The sequence below is a fragment of the Benincasa hispida genome, chromosome 1, assembly GCF_027475165.1.
Source record: "Benincasa hispida cultivar pf3 chromosome 1, pf3_genome.v1.1, whole genome shotgun sequence".
Lineage (NCBI taxonomy): Eukaryota > Viridiplantae > Streptophyta > Magnoliopsida > Cucurbitales > Cucurbitaceae > Benincasa > Benincasa hispida.
In genome coordinates, this window is record NC_143478.1 from 85,479,126 (window position 1) to 85,504,249 (window position 25,124).

Consider the following 25,124-nt stretch of genomic DNA (forward strand, 5'->3'; position numbering starts at 1 on the left):
ATGGTCCACTTTAATGTGGCGGAGTTGAATGGGTCGACCATCGATGAGGGCAGCCAGGTTAGCATATTCCTGCATTCATTGCCGGAGAGCTTCCTGCACTTTGTTAGCAATGTGATTATTAACAAAGTGAAATATAACCTTACAACTCTCTTTAACGAGTGTTAAAGTCTCGTTATATAACAACATTCATGACAGAGACTTCACTTCACTAGGATAATCATAGGTAACATGACCTCAATCCTGAGTGAGTTGGGAACTCTTGCCATTGAGGGCGATCCTTTGATTTGTATGGGTGCGAATGGCTAGGTTGCTGATTCAAACCTACCATTTTAGGGATTTGTCTGATTTGGGAGCTGGGAACTCAGCTACACAAGATGGAATTCACTCCTTCCTCGAGGCAGGGGTAAGTAGATAGATAGCTCCCTTAAGGGCTGATTCCAGAGGTTGAACGATGTGGCGCCATACACCTTCTCTTGGCCCGAAAGGTGTTCACGCATAATTGGACTATGTTGTATTGTTCATTAGAGGAATCAGTGGTACTTAAGGAGTGAGATGTAACTACAAGGAAAAACGGTATTTTGGCCCAACTGTACTTACGAGCATCTATAAAGGGTCATCGTACTCATGATTGGTTATATCCGATGGACACAGAAATATATCTGTGGTAAGAAGAGTTTAGTTGTTGGTCTTTTGTGGAATGCCTGACAGTTAACAGATGGTGGATCTTGTGGCTAAAGAGTTTAGCCAACTACTCATGGACCGTTGGAGCTTCGAGCCATAGGTCAATTAGGTCCCCTGGGTAGCTTGGATAAAGTTGAGAATCAATGTTTGGGTTAATTTGAAATGTTCAAATTGACAAGAGGAAGTTCGATTATATATGATATATAATTGGACTGGTTAATTATATATGATATAGTTGGCTAAATGTATGAAATACATTATTTTGGAGGAAATTAGATATAAATATGATTTATATCAAGTAGAGGAGAAATTATTATAGTAGATATGTGATATCAAACTATAGGGTAAAAATATAATATGAATAATTTAATTGGTTAATTATATGATAATTAATCTAAAATCTCTCTCGGACGTGCGTTAGTGGGAAAACAACGTCAGTTATTGTAACCGAAGAATAAAAATGAAATTTGGTTTCATTTTGAAAGTTCGGAATAAGATCGATGGTTTTTACGTTGGTGTGGAAATGTAAATGATCCCTTAAAGTCGAGAGCCTATACGATAGTTGCTCAGTGCCTAAACAATCGCATACCTCGCGTCTAAACGATCGCCTACCTAACGTCTAAACGATTGCACACTTATTCCTAAATGATCGGTTGGCTTTCTTAAACGATCGTATAGTGTTCTGTGTTTGCTAAAAGATCGCCTACCTTTATCTAAATGATCGTTCAGTAAAATCTACAGGATCGTGTAGTTTCTTGTAAGCGATAAGCATCTAGCTATGCGATAGCTTCTCATTCTCTCTCACTTGCTTATCATCTACATGATCATTTCTTTCTCCTACCTCTACCAAATTCACCAAAGACCATGCTTTAGTTTCTCACTCCGAGAATACCTAAGGCTCCTTTTGGGTGGTGTCGTCCCTGCTGCATTCGTTTGTTTTCGGTTGTTCGTGCTGCTGTAATCGACACATCTGCTGGGCGTTGGTTGATCGGGTAGAGGTCTTCCACTGCATTGAGTTTTATAGCTTGAAGAGCATCTTCAACTGGTATGAGAACTCTCTCCCTTATTATTTTTTGTTCAAGGCATGCCATTAATTACTATTTGTTTGCATAACTATGCGTTTGAATGCATATTGTGTATTTCGGTCACAGTGAAATTGGAGCGATCCGAACGCGCTCATGGAACTCTTCGTTAAGAGATCCTTCATATTCAACTCTGATCCTGCATTTCAGTGAAGTGGTTATTGATGTTTTGAATGTTAATCTTGGCATAGCATCGTGTCATTGTGTGGCATTGGACGTGGAAGGGCGTTGCAATACCTGGGGATGCAATGAGGCATGTTTACTCTTAATTATGCAGCTTATAACCATTTCATTTTCTTTTATGTATTCTTTCTGGTCTATTAATTGAATTCTTCCTAAACTATGAAGTTATTTGTGTTCAAAAAGGCCAATTGGGTCATAAAGATTTGATTCAGCGAGATAGGTCTACTATAGTATCTAACCTTTCGAAGTACGTTACTATATTCGACAGAGGTTTAATCCATCCGACTATTCAAGTTTAGTATGTTTGTTATTATCATCTCTCTATATATGCTACTTATGTATTTATTATTTTTTTAAAAGTTGTGTTTGAAAAGAAGATCAAAATTTTCTATGGTTAATGACAAAGGCTTCAAGTTCTTAATTGTTTTAATTTCCTTTTCATCTTGTTTGGTGTTCTTAGTTCACTTTGACTTTTCTTAAGCAAATTGTGTATTCCAAAGTCTGGAATCTTTTCAGAGAATACTTCAAAGATGTTATTTATTGGTAACTTCAAGTATGTGATTTATTGTTTTTGTTACTTAAATTTTGTTTACATGTTTTGCACATGGATGATTTATTTGTCGCATTGCACAACATGAGCGTGGGCGTCCTTGAATAGCATTGGCCAAAAATAGCCACTCTATAGAACTTTTGCGGTGGTCCATTGCCCCCAAAATGTCCTCCATAAGGGGACTCATGACAAAGTTCTAAAATGTGCATGGTTTCGTGCTCAGGAACGCATCGACGCATAATATTATCAAGTTCGAGTCGATACAAGAATGGGTCATCCCAGAAATAAAACTTAACCTCGTGTCTCAACTTCTTCTTTTGCTGGTATGAATAGTCTTTAGGTACTTGGCCATAAACTATGAAGTTTACAATATCCGCATACCATGGGACGTAAACGCATACTATAATAAGGTGCTCGTTGGGGAATCTCTTTTCAATCTCTTTCTCTCTCTTCTGAACCTCGCAATTTTCTAGTTGTGATAAATGATCTGTGACTTGGTTCTTAGTGTCCTTCCGGTCTTTGATTTCTAGGTCAAATTCTTGCAAGAGTAATACCCACCTAATCAATCTTGGTTTTGTGTCCTTTCTCGTCATGAGGTATTTGATTGCAGAATGATAAGTATACACCACTACATTTGATCCAATCAGGTACTGCCAAAATTTCTCCAGGGAAAACACCACTACGAGCATTTCTTTTTCTGTGGTTGTATAATTTTCTTGTGAATCATTCAGTGTCTTATTGGCATAATAGATAGGATCCAAAACTCTATCTCTTTGCTGGCTCAAGATTGCGCCCACTGCATATCCACTTACGTCACACATCAGCGCAAACGGTTGCGTCCAGTCAGGTGCAACTAGAATTGGTGCGATGATGAATGCATTTCTCAGCGTGTGGAACGCTTCGGCGCATACGTCATTAAAATCATATTCATGGTCAATCTCAAGGAGTGCACTTATGGGTCTTGCAATTTGAGAAAAGTTGCGAATGAATCTTCGATAGAACCCTGCATGTCCTAAAACACTTCTAAGTGTTTTCACATTGACTGGTGGTGGTAACTTGGATATTGTGTCAATTTTTGCTTGGTCCACTTCCAATCTTGCCTTTGATATCTTGTGACCTAGCACTATTCCTTCTTCTACCATAAAATGGCATTTCTCCCAGTTCAAAACCAAATTTGTTTCAACGCATCTCTTCAAAACTTTTTCCAGATTTGATAAACAAGATTCATAGGTGTTGCCAAAAATCGAAAAGTCATCCATGAACACCTCGACTGACTCCTCCAGGAAATCTGAGAAAATGGCCATCATACACCTTTGGAAGGTGCCTGGTGTGTTATGGAGTCCAAATGGCATGCGATGGAATACAAATGTGCCGAATGGGCATGTAAAAGTTGTCTTATCCTGATCTTCCGGCGCAATCGTGATCTGGTTATACCCTGAAAGCAAAAGAATTCATTCCCTGCAAGTCGATCCAACATTTGATCAATAAACGGTAGTGGAAAATGGTCCTTCTTTGTGGCCAGATTTTAGCTTGCGGTAATCCATGTATATTCTCAACCCCGTGGTTGTTCTGGTTGGAATTAATTCGTTTTTGCTGTTGGTGACGACTGTCATGCCCCCTTTCTTTGGAACGCACTGCACTGGGCTTACCCAGCTGCTATCAGAAATGGGGTAAATTACACCTGCATCAAGCCACTTCATAATTTCTTTCTTGACAACCTCCCTTATGGCAGGGTTCAGACGGCGTTTCCTCTGTATGGATCCTGTTTTTCCCTCTTCAAGACGGATCTTGTGCATGCAATACGAGGGATTGATTCCTCAAATGTCCGCTAAGGTCCATCCCAAGGCTTTCACATATTTCTTGAGGATCTGCATAAGTGCTTCCTTCTTTTCTTTGCTCAGTGAGGCAAAGATTATGACTGGTAGAGTGTCATTGCCTCCTAAATAAACATATTTGAGCTTCACTGGTAGCGCCTTCAATTCCAACATGGGTGGTTCTTCCATAGATGGCTTAGTTCACTGTGTTGATCGTTCAAATAACTTTATTGATTCAAAATCTGGGTCAGTCTATATTGCAGCACAATTCTCCTCTAGCATTGTGCCAACCTCAAAGTCTTCTTCTTCTGATTCTTCTTGAAACTTGTGCCATTGTTTTTCCTGTAGTTCTCCAATATACTGGCAGTTTTCCATATCATCTGGGTATTTCAACGCATTGAGAACATTGAACTTTGCTTGCTGATTTTCGACTCTTATATTGAGCTTTCCTTTTTGTACGTCGATCAGCGCTCGCCTTGTTGTGAGAAACGGGTGACTCAATATGATTGGCACCTCAGTGTCAGCTTCGTAATCCAGTATAATAAAGTCAGTCAGAAAAATGAATTTATCCACTTGCACAAGTACGTCCTCTATCTTTCCCTTTGGATGCATTATTGATCTGTCAGCCAACTGCAACGTGACTGTGGTGGATCTTGTGTTGCTAATGTTTAGTTTCTTGAAGATTGAGAAGGGCATCAGGTTGATACTTGCCCCTAACTCATAGTGCGCATTTTCAACTTCTTTACCCCCGATTGAGCATGGCAATGTGAAGTTCCTTGGATCTTTCATTTTCATGGGGATGTTGTTCTGGAAGAGCGCACTACACTCATATGTTAGTGCGACAGTTTCATTTTCCCCGATCTTCCTCTTATTGATGAGTATATCGTTGAGGAACTTCACATAGCTGGGCATCTGTTCCAGTGCTTCTACTATGGGAATGTTGATATGTAGCTGTCAGAGAGCATCCAGGAACCTTTTGAATTGTTTACTATCATCTTTCTTTTACAACCTAGACGGGAATGGTGGAGGATACCGCTATACTTCTTGTTCATTTGACTATTCCTTAAGGTCCCTCACTTCCTGTGTTCTTGGGGCTGGAGTTTACGATGACTTCGGCTTTAGGTTTTGTGAAGATTCATTCTGCGTAGTGGTAGTTTCTTCTAAACTGGTAGATTTGTTATTTGCAATCGAGTGGTCATTGTTGGTGATTGTGTCTTCTGGTCGTTCTACTGATTCTGGTACTGTTGGCATAGGGACCGTCTTTCTATCGCTTCTCAATATCACCGCTTGACATTGTTCCTTGCCACTTGGTCCCGGTGCTTCCGAGCTGCTGGGCAGCGTACTAGGTGCTCTATTTTTAAGCTCGTTCACAAGCTGTCTGACCTGCACCTCCAAATTCCTAATGCAGGAAGCTTGCGATTGCATGATTGCCTTGTTCTTTTTGATATATTGCTTCAGTAGTGCTTCCAAGGACGAGGTACTAGATGAGATGTTAGATGAGGATGGTTGGTTATGTGGCTGCCTACTCTGATAATTACCCTAGCTTTGATTCTGATGATGAAAAACTAGAGGATTGCCTCGATTCCCGGATTGATTGTTCTGTATATTTCTTTGGCCCCCCTAGTCGTTGTTCCCTCCCCAACTAAAGTTGGGATGATTCCTCCAACCTGGGTTGTAAGTGTTGCTAAATGGGTTGTTGGGGATAGAGTATACTGACTGTGGATTTGGTGGGCATACTTCCACTGAATAACCCTTTTCGCACTATAGATTTGATTGGCATACTTCCACTGAATAACCCTCTTCGCACTATACACAGCTTTTTGCTGCCACTTGCGTTAGGTGGCTTGTGTTGTACCCTAGGAGAGAGTTCCCTGATTTGTGGTCATTATTTGGAGGAGCGAGATGACTACGACAATTTGGGCGGCTAATGTGGTCATTGTATCAGCCGATACAATGGCGCTTTCCGTTTTTCTTCGCTTTGAGCCTCTTCCTCCATACCCATCATCAACCTAGTCATCTGTATTTTGTAAGATACGATCTAAGATGAATTTGCTTTAGTATACATCTTATCCATAAATCCTCTAGTCGCGGAGGCATCTGCAACAACTTGCATCGCTCTATCAAAGCCGTTATAAAAGGTTTCCATGAGAACGTAATCAGGAATCCCTATATGTGGATAGTTTTTCACCATTCTTCTAAATCGCACCCATGCAGTTCTCATAGTCTCATTTTTCGTTTGCTCAAAATTTAACACGTCTCTTCATCTTCTTGTGTTGACTGTGGGAGGGAAAAATTTCTTCATGAACCCTTCAACCAACTGATCCCAAGAATTGATCTCATTTGGCTCTAACGAATGAGCCCACCTCTTTGCTTCATCCCGAAGTGTATACGGGAAGAGATATAGTTTTATGCCCTCTGGAGTCACGTCAGGGATGGAGAAGGTATTACACATCTCTATAAAGCCGGTCAGATGCGCATGAGGGTCCTCTCCTTGAAGACCTCCAAGCTGACCCACATTCTGAATCATTTGGAGCATGATCGACTTAATTTCAAATCTTGCATTCTCCTCCACCGTAGGCCTTGCGATACCAGACGAGAAGTCGTATAAATTAGGCGCTACATAGTTCCTTATGGGAATGTTGCAGTCAGCGGCCAGAAAGACTGGGTCTTGCGTTGGCTGATTCCTTCCCTGATTCCCCTCGAGCCTATCATTGTTGTTTGTCATGTTTCTTCTTCGCCTATCATTATTGTTTGTCATGTTTCTTCTTCCCCTTGTACGGTTCTGGCGTGCTCTTGCACGAAAGGTTTGCTCGATCTCTGGGCCAGCGTCGAATTTTGGCTTTGTACCAGTACTCATACACCGTCAGCTTGCTCTTCGTGTAAATAGACTGTATAATAGAAATCCGTCCTGCAAAATACCACAAAAATATTCAGCACTAAAAATCGCCAATCTCCGGCTACGGCGCCAAAAACTTGTTGATGATTTTTGTAATCGTGTATTGCCAACAACTTGTAATGTTGTGACGTATGTGGTTTGCGATAATAATAATATGCGATACTACGTTCTAAATGATGTATGCGGTGATGCTTAGATGAGTTCGTAGTATGCGTTCATGTAGTGTGCGTATGTCACAAGTTTTCTTACGCTAGAACCAAATATAATTCCAATGCAAGTTCCTCAGAGTTATCTGAGGTCGAACACGGGGATTGCGGTGATTAATGCGATACTAATGTGATATATGCGACCGGGAAAAAAAATAATAATGAATTGGGTTTGAAAAAGTAAAATGCGGTGAAAATTAAAATGTGATAATAAAATAACATGCGATGATAAATAAAGTGCGATAATAAATTTTGGTGATAAAATAAGAAGTGGTAATAAAGTGGAATGCGGTAACAAATAAATGAATAAACAATTAAATATACAAATTGAGGATTGACTGTGAAGATGTGTAAGTATCTGATTGTATGGCAAGTCTTGTGAAATGCGTCAGAAAAAGAATGGGTTGAGGGAAAGGACATCGTAAGTTCGTCAATCTTGTTGAGGATGCAACTAAGGTTCCACTTTCCCTTGGCTTACACCTTTCAGTGATCGGCCGCGTTCCCATATTTCTATGGTGAAACAGGGATGAACGTGGTGAACGCAAGGTTGTTTCCATCTCTGGAAATACTTCTTGCTTTAGTTAACGCATTCTTCCAACCTTCTTTTGAGAGGTGGAATAACATCTTCACTTCTGCTCTCATAGGTGAAGATGTCGTTGAGCACACGTTAGCTAAAATTAGCCGATTTTTTCAACAAGGATTAACTTACTTGCTTAATTCTTCCCCCTTATCCTGGGGGATTAGTTACATATGGTGAAGGAAATGGATGATGAATGTATGGTGAAGAATAGAGAGATGATGATGATATTAAAATCTAAAGATAAGCGTTTGTTACAGATAATGAATAAAAGATTAAAGACGAACACAATTGATGAATAGAAATGAGAAAAAATAAGGAAAGCATGTCAATGTCTTGACACGGATCCCGATTAGAGACGATGTGCTTGCCGGCGTGTGGGAGGAATGTAGTGGAGAACTTTCTTCTCAGGCTTGTTTTCTAGGTAGAAGTGATCTTTGCACAGAGCTTCTCTTCGAGAATACGAATGAATTGCTTCCGTTTCGGTCTTGTCTCGTCTTTCTCCCCGGATTTTCCCTAAGTTGTCTCTTTAGACCAGCCTCCTTTCTTTGAAATTGATGTAGCTATTTATAGACCTTGACACCTTCTACGTCAGTGGTCCCGCTCTGAAAAGTTGCCTTTTCCTGCCATGGCTTGGTGGAAACGTCCGCTCTGCTCCACATTTAATTTGTCAGATCGTACAACAGAAAAGTTGTACAATTTCAGAAGTCCTTGCGAATGTGTCGCTCTTTTCACCTACGATCGATCGTTGCATGCGGTGCACTTACGTCGATCTTTTTATCGATTGTCGCATGCAGTGCAAATGCGTTGATTGTTTGCGTCCATGATCGATCGTCGCATGCGCTGCAATTGTGTTGTTCTTTTTCGTTCTCAATTGACCATCGCATGTAGTGCGAATGTGTTGTTCTTTTTGTCCTCGAGCGGTTGTCGCATGTGGTGATCTGTTTCCTGCAAAACAAAGACTTGGACATTCCATTTTGCCATCGCAATAGGGTTAGTGGGTGCGCTTATGACACTTTACAACTTTTGCATTTCTAAGCCAATTTATATACGGTTGATGCAAATTTTTTCCTTCTTTTTGCCGCATAATCTAAATAAAATGATACTAATAATTGTATTTCTACAAGTTATCACCTTCACCTCTTAACGATCGTTTAGTCTTTGACTACGATCGTTTACCTACCCTTTCTTCTTCATCCTTATAGTTCTCGCCTAGTCCGATAGGATTTGATCATTATGGCCAAAGAATAGGGAAGTCTTGGCATCGATAAATTCAAAATTACAAATGATGCTCTGTTATGTAAGTAGATTTGGAGATATCTCGATGAAAATGATGGCTTATGGAAGGGTCTTATTAAATCCAAATATGATTCCCAAAGGGAAAGAAGATCTCTATTGTCTCCTAAATAAGTCTTTCTATGGACTTAAGCAATCTCCTATATGCTGGTACAAAAGATTGAATGACTACATTGAGAGAATTGGATTTGAAAGGAGTTCCTATGATATATGTGCCTATATTAACACAACTTCCTATAAAGACAAGGTGTATCTACCCTTTTATGTTGATGATATGCTGCTAATAAGGAGTTTTAAAGCAGATTTAACTCATGTCGAAGTTCTCCTAAAGAGAGAATTTGACATGAAGGACATAGGTTAGTTTAAAAAGATCCTTAGGTGAAATCATAAGAGACCGATAGACATCTATTCTACAAAACTACTATGAGAAAATCGTCAAGAGATTCCACCTATCCAATGCTAAACCCGTGACTATACCTATTGTACGAAATTTTAAGTTGTCCTTAGCTAATTCACTTGCAGAAACTGACTTGGAACATCTAAATCAGAAGTCAATAGTCCATTACAGTCAAGCTATTGGAAGCCTTAGGTATCTAATGATATCAACTAGACAAGACCTCTCTTACAGTGCAAGCTTAGTAAATAGATATATGTCAAACCATACAAAAGATATTGGGAGGCCTCGAAGTAGATATTGAGGTATCTAATTTGGTCCAATGATCTCTCCTACAGTACAAGCTTAGTAAGTAGATATATGTCTAACCTAGGCCAAAAGCACTGAGAAGCCTCAAAATGGACACTGAGGTATCTAATTTGGTCAAAAAATGAAAGCCTAACCTATCAGAGTGCACAAGAATCAGAGGTAGAACTATATGGATGTTGTTAACTATGATTTTGCAAGACATCTAGACAAAAGACGATCTTTAACCTATTATGCATTTCTATATGGACCTACTCTACTCAGTTGGAAAGCAACATTATAATCAATTGTGGCATTATCTATGACAGAAGTAGAATGTATTGCACTATCAGGATCAATTAAAGAGGATCATGACTTAAGTGCTTGATAAAAGACTTTAATTTAAATCAAAAAGTAGTAAAGATATATTGTTGCAACCAAAGTGGCATTCATCTTTCCAAAAATCCACAATACCACAGTCATACTAAATACATCGATGTTAAGTACCACTTTGCTCGTGATAAAATAGAAAAAGAAGAAGTCGAAGTACAAAAGGTTCATACCTCTGAAAAATGTAGCTAATATGCTCACAAAGCTCATTCTAAAGCTCAAGTTCTTTAAGTTAGTTGGCTTCAACCTACCAGAAAAATGGTGAAGACAAGGGTTGGAAAGACAAAAGATTGCATGTGGAGAATTGGAGAAAAATGATTCATCATTATATTTTTAGAATCAAGGTACAAAAGTTTCATCCCTTAATATTTTGTTAAAAAAAAAAAAGCTAAACCTTCAGCATTATACCTTTAGGGACTAGTTCTTAAAAATGTTATTGTGTATGAATGTGTGAAAGAAACCAATGGCTCAAAATTTTAAACAACTCAACTCAATCCATATGATTTTGATTAGGTCAAAAGTTTAGATTGAATTACTTTTTCTAAAACACAATTAGAGTTTGATTCGGTTCTTAAACCCATGAAATTGAATCAACCCAATCTAACATGCCCATGATTATATGAAATAAAAAATGTTATAAAATAACTCAAATTAACGAATTTTAAATCGCAAATGACCCAAATAATAATGGTTAGGTTTATTATGAATATTATAATAATAAATAAATGTCCATTGCTTGTGTCCCAAAAGCCATGTATCACCTTTCATGTTGTCCATATGACTTGTAATTATTCATGTTTGGTATTCATGTAAGTCCACATCCTACTTGCCACTTTGCCTATAAATGCGGCTTCTGGTGGATCTTAAAATCACACATACATTGGTGAGAATTCCACTTCAAAATTCCACTAATTTTCATATTATCCAATTTTATAATTTTAGTTATTTTATTTTTTTAGTTATTTTATATTATATTATATTTATTTATTTATTATTATTATATAAATATATTATCATATTATATTTTCTCCATATCTGTATTCCCATTGTGCTCCACAAATTTACAACACGTTATCAGCATGAGCTCTTGTCGTTTCCTCCGCTAAAGGTACGTCCTAAAGGTATGCCAGTTTTTTCCTCTTTCTTATGATTGATAAATTAAATGTTACTTTACATATTTGATATCTATTAAATTTATAATATAAATACAATATTTTGTAACAGTCTTACTATGAAAAATATTACAAAATTAGAATTAATGGTAATAATTATTTGTCATTAGTGCTTAATGCCAAAATACACTTGGATGCCATAAAAATATGACCAGAAAACAAGTTTTCTTCCAAAAGCTCATTGTAAATGGATGCATTTGAGGCTCTAAAATTTTCAATCAATATGTTAGAGAAGACATTTTTCTACTTTTCGGATATGCTCCTACAGTAGAAATATCGAGAGAAATATTATAAAAGTATTTTGCACTCATCTGATGTCTTCTTGTGGCTAAATGAAATAACGAGTTATTGATTAATATATATATATATAAATTTCAGCCAACTAGAGCAACAACATTCCCTGAAGTGAATACTGTGAATTTTAATAATCATGGTCGAGATCGAGGTCATGGTAAAAGTCATGACCATGGTAGAGGAAGAAATAATTATTATTTTAGTGGTGGTCGTTCTAATCATTCAAATTTCAAAAGAACCACACAAAATAATGAACACAAAGGAAAAACTTCACAAGATAAGAATTCAAAAAGTGTTGAAAATAAATGCTTCCGATGCAGAATGATTGAGCATTAGCCACGTACTGTCGTACGTTAAAACACTTGGTTGATCTCTATCAAGTCTCTCTGAAAGAAAAAGGGAAAAATGTGGAAGCAAATTTTTCATATCAGGATAATGATATATTTGACCCATCCCATATGACTAGAGATGTCCACGAGGTAGGGCAGGGACGGAAAAGCCATTCTCGTCCCCATCCCTACCCCCTATACCATTCCCCATCCTTGCAAATTTCCCCGCGGGGATTGGGTTCCCCGTTGGGAAAAATTCCTTGCCTTTTAATTTTTTCTTTTTTGTTTTAATCAAATATAAACTTTTTCAATACAATTTTAATTGAACCAAAACATTTCTTAGTGCAAATTTCAATAGAATATTATCAATTTTTCTATTAAAAACATTTATTCATAATCCATCAAGTATTCTTATTAAAATTCAACTTAAACTTAAATAATAAAAACATCCATTAATAATCCATCAATTATTCTCATTAAAATGCAACTTAAACTTAAATAATAAAAACATCCATTCATAATCCATCAATTATTCTCATTAAAATTCGACTTAAACTTACATAATAAAAACTTCTGTCCATAATTATTTTAAGAAAAGTTACAATATGACAACAACAACATATTTGTTTAAGACACAACATGACAATAATATAGCCAAACCAAGCCGCCATCAACGAATTTCAGCCAACTGTGTAAGGGATGATTCCTGAAAAAAAACACAAATATTGTACATATTAATATAAATCAATATTAAATTAATAATAATAATAATACACAAACTTATAACTTACATATCTAGATCTTGATCCTCAAGAACATTTTACATATCTCGATCATGATAAAAGAGACTCATGCAAATAATGATCCAACTCTGATCTTACATTATTAACATCATTTCAACATTATTAACAAACTCTTCAAACTTGAGACATCAATCTTTCCTATTAACAAGAGTAGTTAAACTACTACTTCCATCTCGCCTTGAAGTCGAAGAAGTACTAATTGTAGATGTAGAACATTGAGGCTCTTCTATTATTCTTGAATTTGAACTATAAAACTTCATCAAATCACAACACAAGTCTCTAACGCATTTAATTTCAACAGCATGAAGAGATCCATAGATTTGAGGAAAATAAAACTAGATCAATCTCATCTTAAATCTAGGATCTAATATTGTAGCTATTGCCAATACACCATGAATCACACTCCAATATTTTTCAAACTTAGCAATAATTTTTATGCCATTACTTATACCTCCTCAACATCAGAGTTAAGCCACTTAGAAAGTTCCAATCTAATTTCACAAACTTCTTCAAAAAAGACATTGGAGATTAGATAACTTGACCTAGAAAATAACTCAGTCATCAAATAAAGTGGTAATAATCTATCACACATTTCTTTTACAAAATTCCAATCAGTATCTGAAGGAAGACAAGTGTACAGTGGTTCACGTTGTTTTAGACGAGGAAAAATATCCTTGTATTCCAAAGCAGTTTTGAGCATCACAAAGGTTGAATTCCATCTTGTAACACAATCAAGACTTAGTTTTTTAGTGCATGGAATTTGTAATTGACAAACTTCCTCAAATTTTTCCTTCCGTTTTGCAGAAAGAGTCTAGAAATTAACAGTACCTCTAATCTTCTCTATAACATCCAAAATTACAGCCAAAGCATCTTTCACTATCAAATTCAAAATATGTGCACAACAACGAATGTGAAACAAACTTCCATGCCACCACAATGTTCTTAAATCTAACTTCCTTAATAAAATGTCAACCATTACATCATTTGTTGAACAATTATCTACTGTTAAAGTGGATAATTTACGATCTATGTTCCAATAAAAAATACACTCCATTAATGCTTTAGAAAGTAACTGTCTTGTATGTGGATGTGGCATGTGTACAGACCTAGTACAGTAGTATTATGTAATAATATATTAAAATGAAAACTACCAAATGAACAAAAAAAATACATAACAACATAAAAGATTTAGATTACCTTAAAAGTCTGCTTTGCAGGACCAAGAATCATCAATAAAATGTGCAGTGATTACCATGTATCCCTTCTTCTGGCTAGACACAGTCCACATGTCCGTAGTAAGAGCAACCCTACTTCTATTATTTTCCAAAAACTTCATTGTTTTAATTCTATCTTCTTCATAAATTTTTATCATATCTCTCCTCATCATGGTTCTTGAAATCATCTTAAACAATGGTTGAACACCACTAAAAAACTTTCTAAATCCTTTGTGTTCAACCATGTTTATTGGATATTCATGTAAAATTATAGCACAAGCAAGATCTTTCCTAGAAGCTTCATAATCAAAGAGGGTCGGATTTAGGACTACTTTTCCTTCATTGGTTTTAGTGGGTCTCAAACATGATTGCCTAATGTCTCTTTGTCTCCGTAAGGGACAAATTTTGAATAGTCATGTAAATGCTTTGTCCAATTTTTAGATTCTCCTCATAATTTTTTTCCACAATAATTACATATTGCTTTCATGGTGTCATTTATTTTTTGTCTTTTATAATGATTCCATACTACTGACATCAACCAATTACTTTTTAGTACATCCCCATTATCATCGGTATCTAATGTAATAGATATAGATTGATCATTACCACTAGAAACACAGTTTATTGGGGCTGATTCGCTCATGTTCATAAGTGTTGGAGTTGAACCACCCTGTTCTAACTCATTATTATTCGATAGAGTAATCTTCAAATTTCACCTAAAATAATCAAATAGTAACAAAACAATCACAAAATTGAACAACAAAAATCGAATTTGTACATCAACAATCAAATTTGTACACTAAATCAAATTTGTCCCTTAAATCAAATTTGTATACCAAAAATCAAACAACATAGTAACAAAAATCAAATTTGGTATGTAAGAACCAATAACAATAAATCATTTTTATCTCCTGCACACATTAAATTTAAACATAATCAGAACGGCCAAGGATGATTCAATTTCGGACATACAAAAAAACAAAATCAGATTTCTAACAGATCAGATTAGAGATCAGACATACCAAAAATCGTACATACCTTCAGATTTCTAACGATTCAGACATGCCAAAAATCAAACAAATAACTATAACCCATTTTATCTTCTACACAAATCACAAATAAGATCAGAAAGTGGAGATTCAAATTTAGACATACCTTGAAACGAAAAGACGTCGGCGACGCTTCAGACAACAGATGTAACAGAAGAACACCAAGGAAGACTGATCGAATGCCACCAAGGGAGCAAGTTTAGTGGATGGGTGGCAGACTAGAGTTTGGTGGGTGGGATGGCCGATTGGGTGAGGCCGTGAGCGTGAGATGAGAACTCGAGTCAGTGCTGCACGAGGCGTGACTCCTGAGAGGGAGAGGTGGCGTGAGGGAGAGGAACTCGAGTCGGCAGTCGAGAGGGAAAGTGAGGGTAGAGGTCATGTGAGGCGGTGATTGTGAGGGAGAGGGACTTGACGAGGTGAGGGTAGAGATGAGTCGAATCAGCATTCGACAGTCGACTGAGTCGCTGACGTGAGGGAAAAGAAGGGACTCGGGGCAGAGGTGAGGCAGCGTGAGGGAGTGGTGTGTTGTGACTATACTTTGAGGCATGAGGGGCTGATGAGGCAAAGGGAATTCATTTTAGGTTAGGGTTTTATAATATATATATATATATTCAGGGCGAGGCGGGGACTTAGGGTGGGGTAAGGGTCGGGGTCAGGGCCGAAAAATATATTCTCCGTCCCTGGCCCCAAAATGTAAATGGGGAAAAAAATTCCCCCCCCCCCCCCCCCATTCCTTGTGTATTGGGGGATTCCCCGCCCCATTCGAGGCAGGTCCCTGTGGGGCCCTAGCCCGTGGGTTAAATGGACATCTCTACATATGACAAATTTGGATGTAGCGGGCTTCTTTGAATCTCTTGAAGAGAAAATCGGTAGAATTGATGGAACAGCATGTGTTTCATTTGACTTTGAAAGTATCTAGATTTAATGTTGTTTTTTTTTTCCTCTTAGTAGATGTTAACCTTTGTATATTCCAAATGTTGTTTTTCTTATTATAATTATTTTATTTTAATTAAGATCTGGATCATTTTCATATGTTAGGTGACTCAAAAATGAGTAAAGAAGATCTATGTTTGGCAGACAGTGCAACTACACATACAATACTTACAAGTAGAAAATATTTTTCTAAATTGACAATGTTGGAAGCAAAAGTCAGTACGATATCAGGTTTTACAAACCTGATTGAAGGCTTTGGAAAAGCAAATATTATTTTTCCTAGAGGAATAAAATTTACAATTAACAATGCATTGTTCTCTAGTCAATCAAGAGAAATCTACTTGGTTTTAAAGATATACATTATAGTAGTTATCATATTGAGACTAATAGTAAGAATAATGTTGAATATCTATATATCATATCCACTGTCTCAAATAAAAAACGTATATTGGAAGAGTTGCTTGCTTTATCTTCTAGATTATATTATACTCATATACAAGTAATTGAAACATATGCAACAATGAACCTGAAGTTCATGAATCCAGACATATTTACAATTTGACATGACCAATTGGGTCATCCAAGATCTATAATGATAAGGAGAATTATTGAGAATTCAAATAGATACCCATTGAAGATCCAGAACATTCTTCAATCTAATTAATTCTCATGTGATGCTTGCTCTCAAGGCAAATTGATAATTAGACCATCACCAGCTCATGTGGGGACTGAATTACTTGCATTGAATTCATGGTAATATATGTGGACCCATTAACCCACCAAGTGAACAATTTAGATATTTTATGGTATTAATGGATGCATCTAGTAGATGGTCACACGTGTGCTTATTATCAAGTCGAAATCTTGCATTTGCAAGATTACTTGCTCAAATAATTAAGTTAAGAGCACAATTTCCTAATTATACAATTAAGACCATTCATCTTGATAATGTTGGTTACATCCCAAGCTTTTGATAATTATTGTATGTCAATTGGGATAAGTGTTGAACATCCGTAGTTCATGTTCATACACAAAATGGTTTAACATAATCATTCATAAAATGTTCGCAGTTAATTGCTAGACCATTGCTTATGAGAGCTAAGCTTCCTACATCTGTATGGCAACATGCTATTTTGCATACAGTGTCACATGTACGTATTAGGCCAATATCTTATCAAAAGTACTTGCCATTACAATTAGCTTATAGCCATGAGCCAAATTTTTTCCATTTGAGAATTTTTTTTGATGTGCAGTTTATATTCCAATTGCTTCATCACAACGTACTAAGATGGGTCTTCAAAGGAGGTTTGGAATATTTGTTGGATGTGATTTCACATCAATTATCAAAAATCTTGAACCCCTAATTGGTGATGTATTTACTGTACGGTTTGATTGTCATTTTAATGAGACAAATTTTTCAACATTAGAGGGATCATTTAGATCCCCGAATAGATCAATGTGAATTTGAAATTCAAAAGATAATTCATTTCAAAATATAGCAAATCAGTTACCAAATGCATTTATAGATGCAAAGAAAGTAACTAAATCACATATACCAGTTGCAAAAGTTCCATCAAAATTTGATATCCCAACACAACAAATTATCATTAATGAGTCTAAAATACGCCAGCAGCGTGGTAGACCAGTGGGTTCCAAAGATAAAAGTCCTCGAAAACAAAAAATAATTAATAGTCTAAAAGACTTGGTTGAGGATGTAAATATCCATGAAGAAATCCTTGATATGACTAGTGAAGAAGGTGAAATACCTAAACATAATAATGAGATTCAATAAACTATGTCATGATAAGGAAAAGATGGAATAAAACCAATGTAGTTATTGACAACATTTTTGCGTATAATGTTGCTCTTGATATTATATTTGAAAATGAGGATCTTGAACTAAAAAATTGTTGAAGAATGTTGACATAGAAAAGATTGGCTTCAGTGGAAGGAAGCAATCAAAGCAGAATTAAACTCACTTTCAAAACATCAGGTTTTTAGACTAGTAGTCTAAACATCAAAAGGTGTCAACCCTATGGGATACAAATGGGTATTTGTAAGAAAAAGAAATGAAAATAATATGGTCACAAGGAAATGAATTCTCTGGTGGTGGATGCAATTACACTAAGATATTTAATTGGCCTGACTGTATGTGAAGATCTAGACATGCATTTTATGGATGTAATCACAAGATATTTATATGGATCTCTTGATAATGATATTTACATGAGCATCCTAGAAGAATTTAAGGTACCTAAAACATATAAATTGAATTCTCGGAAACTGTATTCAATAAAGTTACAGAGATCATTATATGGATTGAAAGAATTAAGACGAATGTGGTATAATCGTCCAAGTAGATATTTGTTAAAAGAAGGATATCAAAATAATTAAGGGTAATATAAAAAATGACAATCTCCTAAGTTGGACCATTCCGAAGTCTAAACATCATTTTATTCTGTAAACTAGTTCTCCACATTAATCAAGAGGCTAACAAACCTGCCAAGAACGGTGATAATGGTCAAACAACAATAATTAGATTCAAAAAAATTGCAGAACAAGGAGAGATTAATATTTATAGTTTCTATACTTTCAGTTTCATAAAAAAAAAAAAAATCAATGTCTATAATTTCATAAAAAAAAGATAAAATCAATACTTACAGAGAAAGGATGTGGTTGTCTATACTTACAGAAACAATTTCACCTTCGCAAGCAGGAGCACGTTTCAGAACAAGCAAATACCGAACCCAAAGATCACTTATCCATGGACAATTATTCCTAGTGGCCCTGGAGTATACGTTCCCCACAATAACATGGAAGGAAACATCATTCATTAGCACAAAAGAAAAAGAAAACCCATTAAAAAATATTAAAAGAAATTGCACTCAGTTCTAAACTTAGCATCAGATTCTCATTGTTTAGGGTATAATTCTCAACTTATTCACATTTCTACTGCTTCATAACTAAAGAAAATTTAAACTACACAGAAGAAAAATCGGATCGGAAGACCCATGAGTAGATCAGACAAGTAGATGACTGGATCGAAAAAGACCACAACTAAAAAACATAATATACTCACTCATATTTTCTAGCGAGAATTCGCAACACAAATAAAGCCCCATAAATGTTTGAAGCTTGTAAATTTTCTTTCACTCAATCAAGAAGACATGACTATTGTTCTAGATAATCAGCATGGATGATAGACTTTAAGCACTCCCCAAGTTGTACCCTGCATATGCACGATTTTGAAGCAATAGAAAGAATTCAGATCCACACATATCATAGTCAATTATTTTTGGAAGTTACAAATTTAAAAAGATTGTTCATAGAACAATGAGTTTCCCAAACTCCTATTATACCCAAAATATTCAAAAAGGCAGTCTTCAACCACTATTTTACATCATACATAAATCGACAATAGACACTTACCTCAACAAAGATGAACCTGTGACAAGAATGGAAGAATTTTCTTCCGGACTGCATCTTGATCACTCTCAGAAATCTTTTGTTGTTCATCTATATCATTTCAACAAGAACAATTAAGTCGCCAAAACTAGCCAATGATTCCAATAACAATTCAACAAACATATCTATTACCTGGGTCAACGGGGGACCAGTTCTTAGCAATGTAATTCTTAAAATGAATGATAGCAACCTAACGAAAAGCCAAGTTACAACAGAAGAAAAATCGGATCGGAAGACCCACGAGTAGATCGAACGCCGCAACCCACCTCCACGACTAGAACAAGCTGGACGGATAGCAAGCTGACCCACCGGAATCTACAGATCCAAGGAGAAGAAAGAACTCCACCACTAATGGAATCTACGAACGGTGAACTCCACTACGCCGATGATGACCCACCAACGCCAGTGACCCAAATCTACAGATCCAACCAATGTTGGTGATAGAGACCACGACAACGACTGGACAACGTTGTTGAAGATGATAGAGACCCATGACAATGCCCACAGAAACAATCAAACAACGCCCATAACAATGATCAGATGATAGAGACCAACCACCGATGACGATAGAGACCCTAACAATGCCGGTGATGACAACGATCCAAACAATTAAAACTTTGGGGATTCGAACGGCCAAGGAGAAGAGAGGGTTTGGTAAGAGAAGGTGAAATGAGAGAGAAGGTTTGGCTAAAATGAAAGATATATTTTTTTAATAAATTAGAAAAAAATAAATTTAGACTTTTAATGTCGGTTTTAAACCAACATTAAAGATCCGTTTTTTCTTTTTTAAAAAAACTAACATTATACATCTGGTTTCACTTTTTCCAACCGACATTAAACCCCAAATTTCTTGTAGTGAAGGCACCTTAAGAAGTCTAGGTAGGGTAAAGGGGTTGAATTTGTAAAGAAAATCCTTAGTTTATGCTTGAGGACAAGCTTTGTTTTAAATTTGGGGCTGTGATAACTAGTAGGAATGCAAGTTATTACAGCTCAAATAAGTAAAAGAATGAGAGAATACAATGGTAAAATAGGCAATATCATGTTCAAAAGTGCTAAACTGAAAGGAATTGCGATCGCAAGCGCTCGTCACATAAAAGCAGATAATTTACCTATTTTGTGCAGGAACAATGTGATGGCGCATATGAAATTGTGATCCAAAGGCACAATGCATCAGCATGCTTAAAGTTGCAATCATAAGACATGCAATCGTGAGAAGTTTTTTTGAAGAGGCGATCGCATAAAGACCTCGTATCAAGGTGACAGCATAATAAATCATGATGGGACAGAAAGCTGATAACGGTCGATTCAGAATTTAGTTGACAAGCCGTTAAAAGCCACACTATAGCAAGTACATTCAACTTTTGGTGACTATTAAACGACGCAACAGAATAGGGGAATTAATGCCGCCCATCATTGCAATCATTAGCAAGAAAAGCTGCTTCACCTAGACATTTATAAATACCGAAGGCCACTAAAGAAAAAAGAAGTCAGTTAGTTAGTCTGTTCACGCATATACACATACATATACTTAAAGGACGAAGAGAGCAAGGAGACGAGAAAAAGCCAAGAGAAATCGATCCCGGACAGATCAAGAGACTGCCGGAAAGCAACAAAAAGGAGAGAGGGCCAACACTTGCGAGAGTAAGAAGACACAACTAGAATAAGGTTGAAGTGACAAAGAGTAGCGTAAAAGGCCACGGGAAGCAAGACATTGCTTATCGGGCTTCTCATTTCTCAAATCCATTTGTTATTTTGTATTCAGTACTTTATTTGCAGAAAAAAGAAACTTCATTTCAATCTATGTTCAATCTCTCCATACTACGTATGAGTAGCTAAATCTCTGAATTGGTTGAGAAGTACTTAGCTAGCATGACTTAAGATTTACATTTTATGCGATCATCTTGTCTTATGTATGCATCATTCACCCTTTGGACATACTTGAGAGAGTAGTCTAAAGATAAAATCTAGGCTTGAGAGAGTCAGATTAGAATCTAAGCTTGAGAGAGTCGGATTAGAATCGCATAGGCAAGAAGTAGAAACTTAGACATCAGTTTCATTGCTATTCATTTTATGCGATCATCTTGTCTTATGTATGCATCATTCACCCTTTGGACATACTTGAGAGAGTAGTCTAAAGATAGAATCTAGGCTTGAGAGAGTCAAATTAGAATCTAAGCTTGAGAGAGTCGGATTAGAATCGCATAGGCAAGAAGTAGAAACTTAGACATCAGTTCCATTGCTATTTAACATCGCATGCGCCCTAGAAATAGGAATGATGGTATGCAGTCACCTTGTTTTATGTGTGCATCATTCATCATCGCATAGGTAAGAGTAGAGACTTAAAAATAAGTCCTATCGATTATTTCGTATATACATCGCATGTGTCCTAGAATTAGGAATTGAGGCATTCTGCATTGACAAATGTAGTACTGAAATTTATGTGTATCATGATCGCATAACTTGTGCATAATCTTAGGAAATGTTAGCTAAAACCCTTCTCAACCCCTTCATCGCATACTTATTGTAACTCTACCTTTCATCACTCCACGTTCAACTCCGTCACATAGGAAAAATCTAATTCAAAGCACTATTCACTTCATTTGTTTTTACCATCGCAATAGAATCAACGTATTTGTCGCATATCTACTTAGTAGTCCTTGTGTTTGACCCTGGACTTACCAGGAAATCTAAAGAGGCTTATACTTGGACCTTGTTAGGAAAACTTGCATGATCATCGCACAACACACATCACCGTAAACTCACACCATAACACATCATAATTTCACGCATCACCCAACATATGCTATGCAGTCAGAATAGTTAAAAGATTTCAGTCCAATCCATGATATGATCATTGGACTGCCGTAAAGAACATCCTCAAGTATCTTCGGAGAACTAGGAACTATATGCTCGTATATAGTGCTAAGGATCTGATCCTTACTGAATACACTAATTCTAACTTCCAGACCGATATTGTTTCAAGGAAATCAACTTTGGGGTCCGTATTCACCCTGAATGGAGGAGCAGCAATGTGGAGGAGTATCAAGCAAAGTTGTGTTGCTGACTCCACAATGGAAGCTGAGTATGTTGCTACAAGTGAAGTAGTATGGCTTAGAAAGCTCCTAACTGACTTGAGAGTGGTTCCATATATACACTTGCCGATCACTTTTTATTGTGATAAAAGTGGAGCAGTTGCAAACTCAAAGGAATCTAGAATCCATAAATATAGAAAGCATATCAATCGAAAGTACCATTTCATCAGGGACATTGTACATAGAGGAGATGTGATTGTCACGTAGATAGCCTCAGAAGACAACTTAGCTGATCCATTTACAAAGGCTCTCTCGGCTAAATTGTTCGAGGGTCATCTAGTGGGACTATAACTACAAGATACTTTCTACTAGGGCAAATGGGAGAAATAATGAGTATCTGATGCCCTAGTTTATTGTATTTATTCTTTTTTTTTTCCTCTCATTGAACTAAACATTATATATATTTATTCATTGGAATTTTAGTCCAAGAGGGAGTTTGTTGGGTTTATGTCATAAAACTCGCAGTTTGTAGAGTTAAATATTTTCTATTATCAATAAAGATTTTATTCGATATTTCTTCAATAGAGTTGTTATTGAATTTGTAAATTGCACTTGTAAAGACTAAATCTAATAAACTAAGATCCATGGCTATTATATAAACACTTGAACTTTATGTAGAGACATAAAAGTGGATCAGGTTCGAGTAAATAGTCAAAATGATCTATAGTATACGAATAAGATTGAATGCCTTATTCTGGTAACACTATCGGATGCGGCCCACTCTGTAGTTGTTACAGTTTTGATATGAAGTGATCTTGATTCATTCATGTATTGATATGAGAAGTGGGGGCGTCCTATTCAATGGGTTTGCGTAAGATCGGACCAAGAAATAAGTCACTCTTACTTTATAACGTTGTTTACGATTTAAGATTGACTATTTCGCTTAGTTGACCTAGGTAACTCGATCTTAATCCTGAGCTAACTATAAACTCCTGTTTGTTTGAGATTATCCTTAGATTTGCATAGGCGAAGGTTGGCTCAACAGCGCCGATTCAATAAGCCTCTAATTTTTGGGGTAAGATCGGATAGATAGCTAGAGACATAGGGTGCAAGATGAATTCACACCTATCCAATTGAGGGATGGGATAGGAGAAAGGTTGTTCTCTTATGTGCTGAATCCGGGTCTTGAACAAAGGGTCCCACCCTCTCATTTGCCCGAGAGGAAACCAATTTAGTGATTGGATCACAAACCAATTGTTCGTTAGAGGAACAGTGGAACTTAAAGAGCAAGACATAATTTTAGGGTTAACACTGTTGGGATTGGTGTCCTAATTCTCTCGGAGTCTCGTTTTTTTGTAAAGATACACATTGTTCAATGAATAAAATAAGTGTTATTTAATTCTAGCATTTACTCATATCCAATAAACAAAGCTCCTTGGTTATCTTATGTGAACTTAAGCATGTATATGTGATATACAAGTGGATCATGCCTTAAATGATAACCTAAATCGGTCTGTAGTATAAGGATTAAGGTGGGATACCTGATCCTAATGACACTACAGATACGGCCCGTTCAGTAGAGGTTTGCAAGTGTTGTAAACTACTACAGATGGTAGATCTTGATCATTCATGTGGAGACATGGAGCGGGGGTGTCCTATACAAAGAGTTTGTATAAGACCTGGACCACGAACTAACTAGACTCTGTATATAACGCCATTGATACTAGAGACTTGCATCTCACCTAAACGACCATAGGTGACACGACCTCAATCCTGAGTGTTTTGGGAACTCCTGCCTTTGAGGGCGGTCCTTTGATTAATATGGGTGAGAGTGGCCAGATTCCAACCCAACATGCCTACCTTTTTGGGGACTTGTCTGATCTGGGAGCTGGGAACTCAATCCAGAAGATGGAATTCACTCTTTTCCCGAAGTACGAATAAGTAGAGAGATTGCTCTCTTAAGGGCTTTCCGGGGCTTGAACATAGTGACCGCAACTTTTCTTTGGAAGAGAAGACTCAGTCATAATAGGACTATGACTTATGTTCATTAGAAGGATCAATGGTACTTAAGGAGATAGATGTAACTACAGGGGCATAACGGTTATTGGCCCAGTTGTACTTACGAGCGATCTATGAAGGGTTATCGCATTGTTGATTGGTTAAGATGGACACATAATATATCTGTGGTAAGGACAATTCAGTTGTTGGTCTTTAGTGGAGTGCTTGGCAGTTAACGGATGGTGGATCCCGTGGCTAAAGAGTTTAGTCAGTTATTCACGTACCATTGGAGCTTCGAGCTACAGGTCCATGAAGTCCCTTTGAGCTCAATGGATTCAGTTGAGGATAAGTTCTTGGTGTTGATTTGAAATGTTCAAATTGACAAGAGGTATTTTGATTATATATGATATAATTCGTTTGATGTATGAGATACATCTAATGGAGGATTTATGTAAATGAGATTTACATTAAGTACCATGGA

At 36.7% G+C, this 25,124-nt stretch overlaps 1 protein-coding gene across 1 annotated transcript; it reads right to left on the reverse strand.

The window, feature by feature from the left end:
* Positions 1-4,562: 4,562 nt before the first annotated feature.
* LOC120079491 (uncharacterized) lies at positions 4,563-5,222 on the reverse strand. Its single transcript, XM_039033697.2, has one exon. The coding sequence runs from the start codon at positions 5,220-5,222 to the stop codon at positions 4,563-4,565; it is 660 nt and encodes a 219-aa protein (XP_038889625.2).
* Positions 5,223-25,124: the final 19,902 nt, after the last annotated feature.

What these genes read in the sequence shown, in the direction of transcription:
- LOC120079491 (XM_039033697.2), bottom strand. Translation starts at nt 5,222, where the DNA reads ATGCCCAGCTATGTGAAGTTCCTCAACGATATACTCATCAATAAGAGG.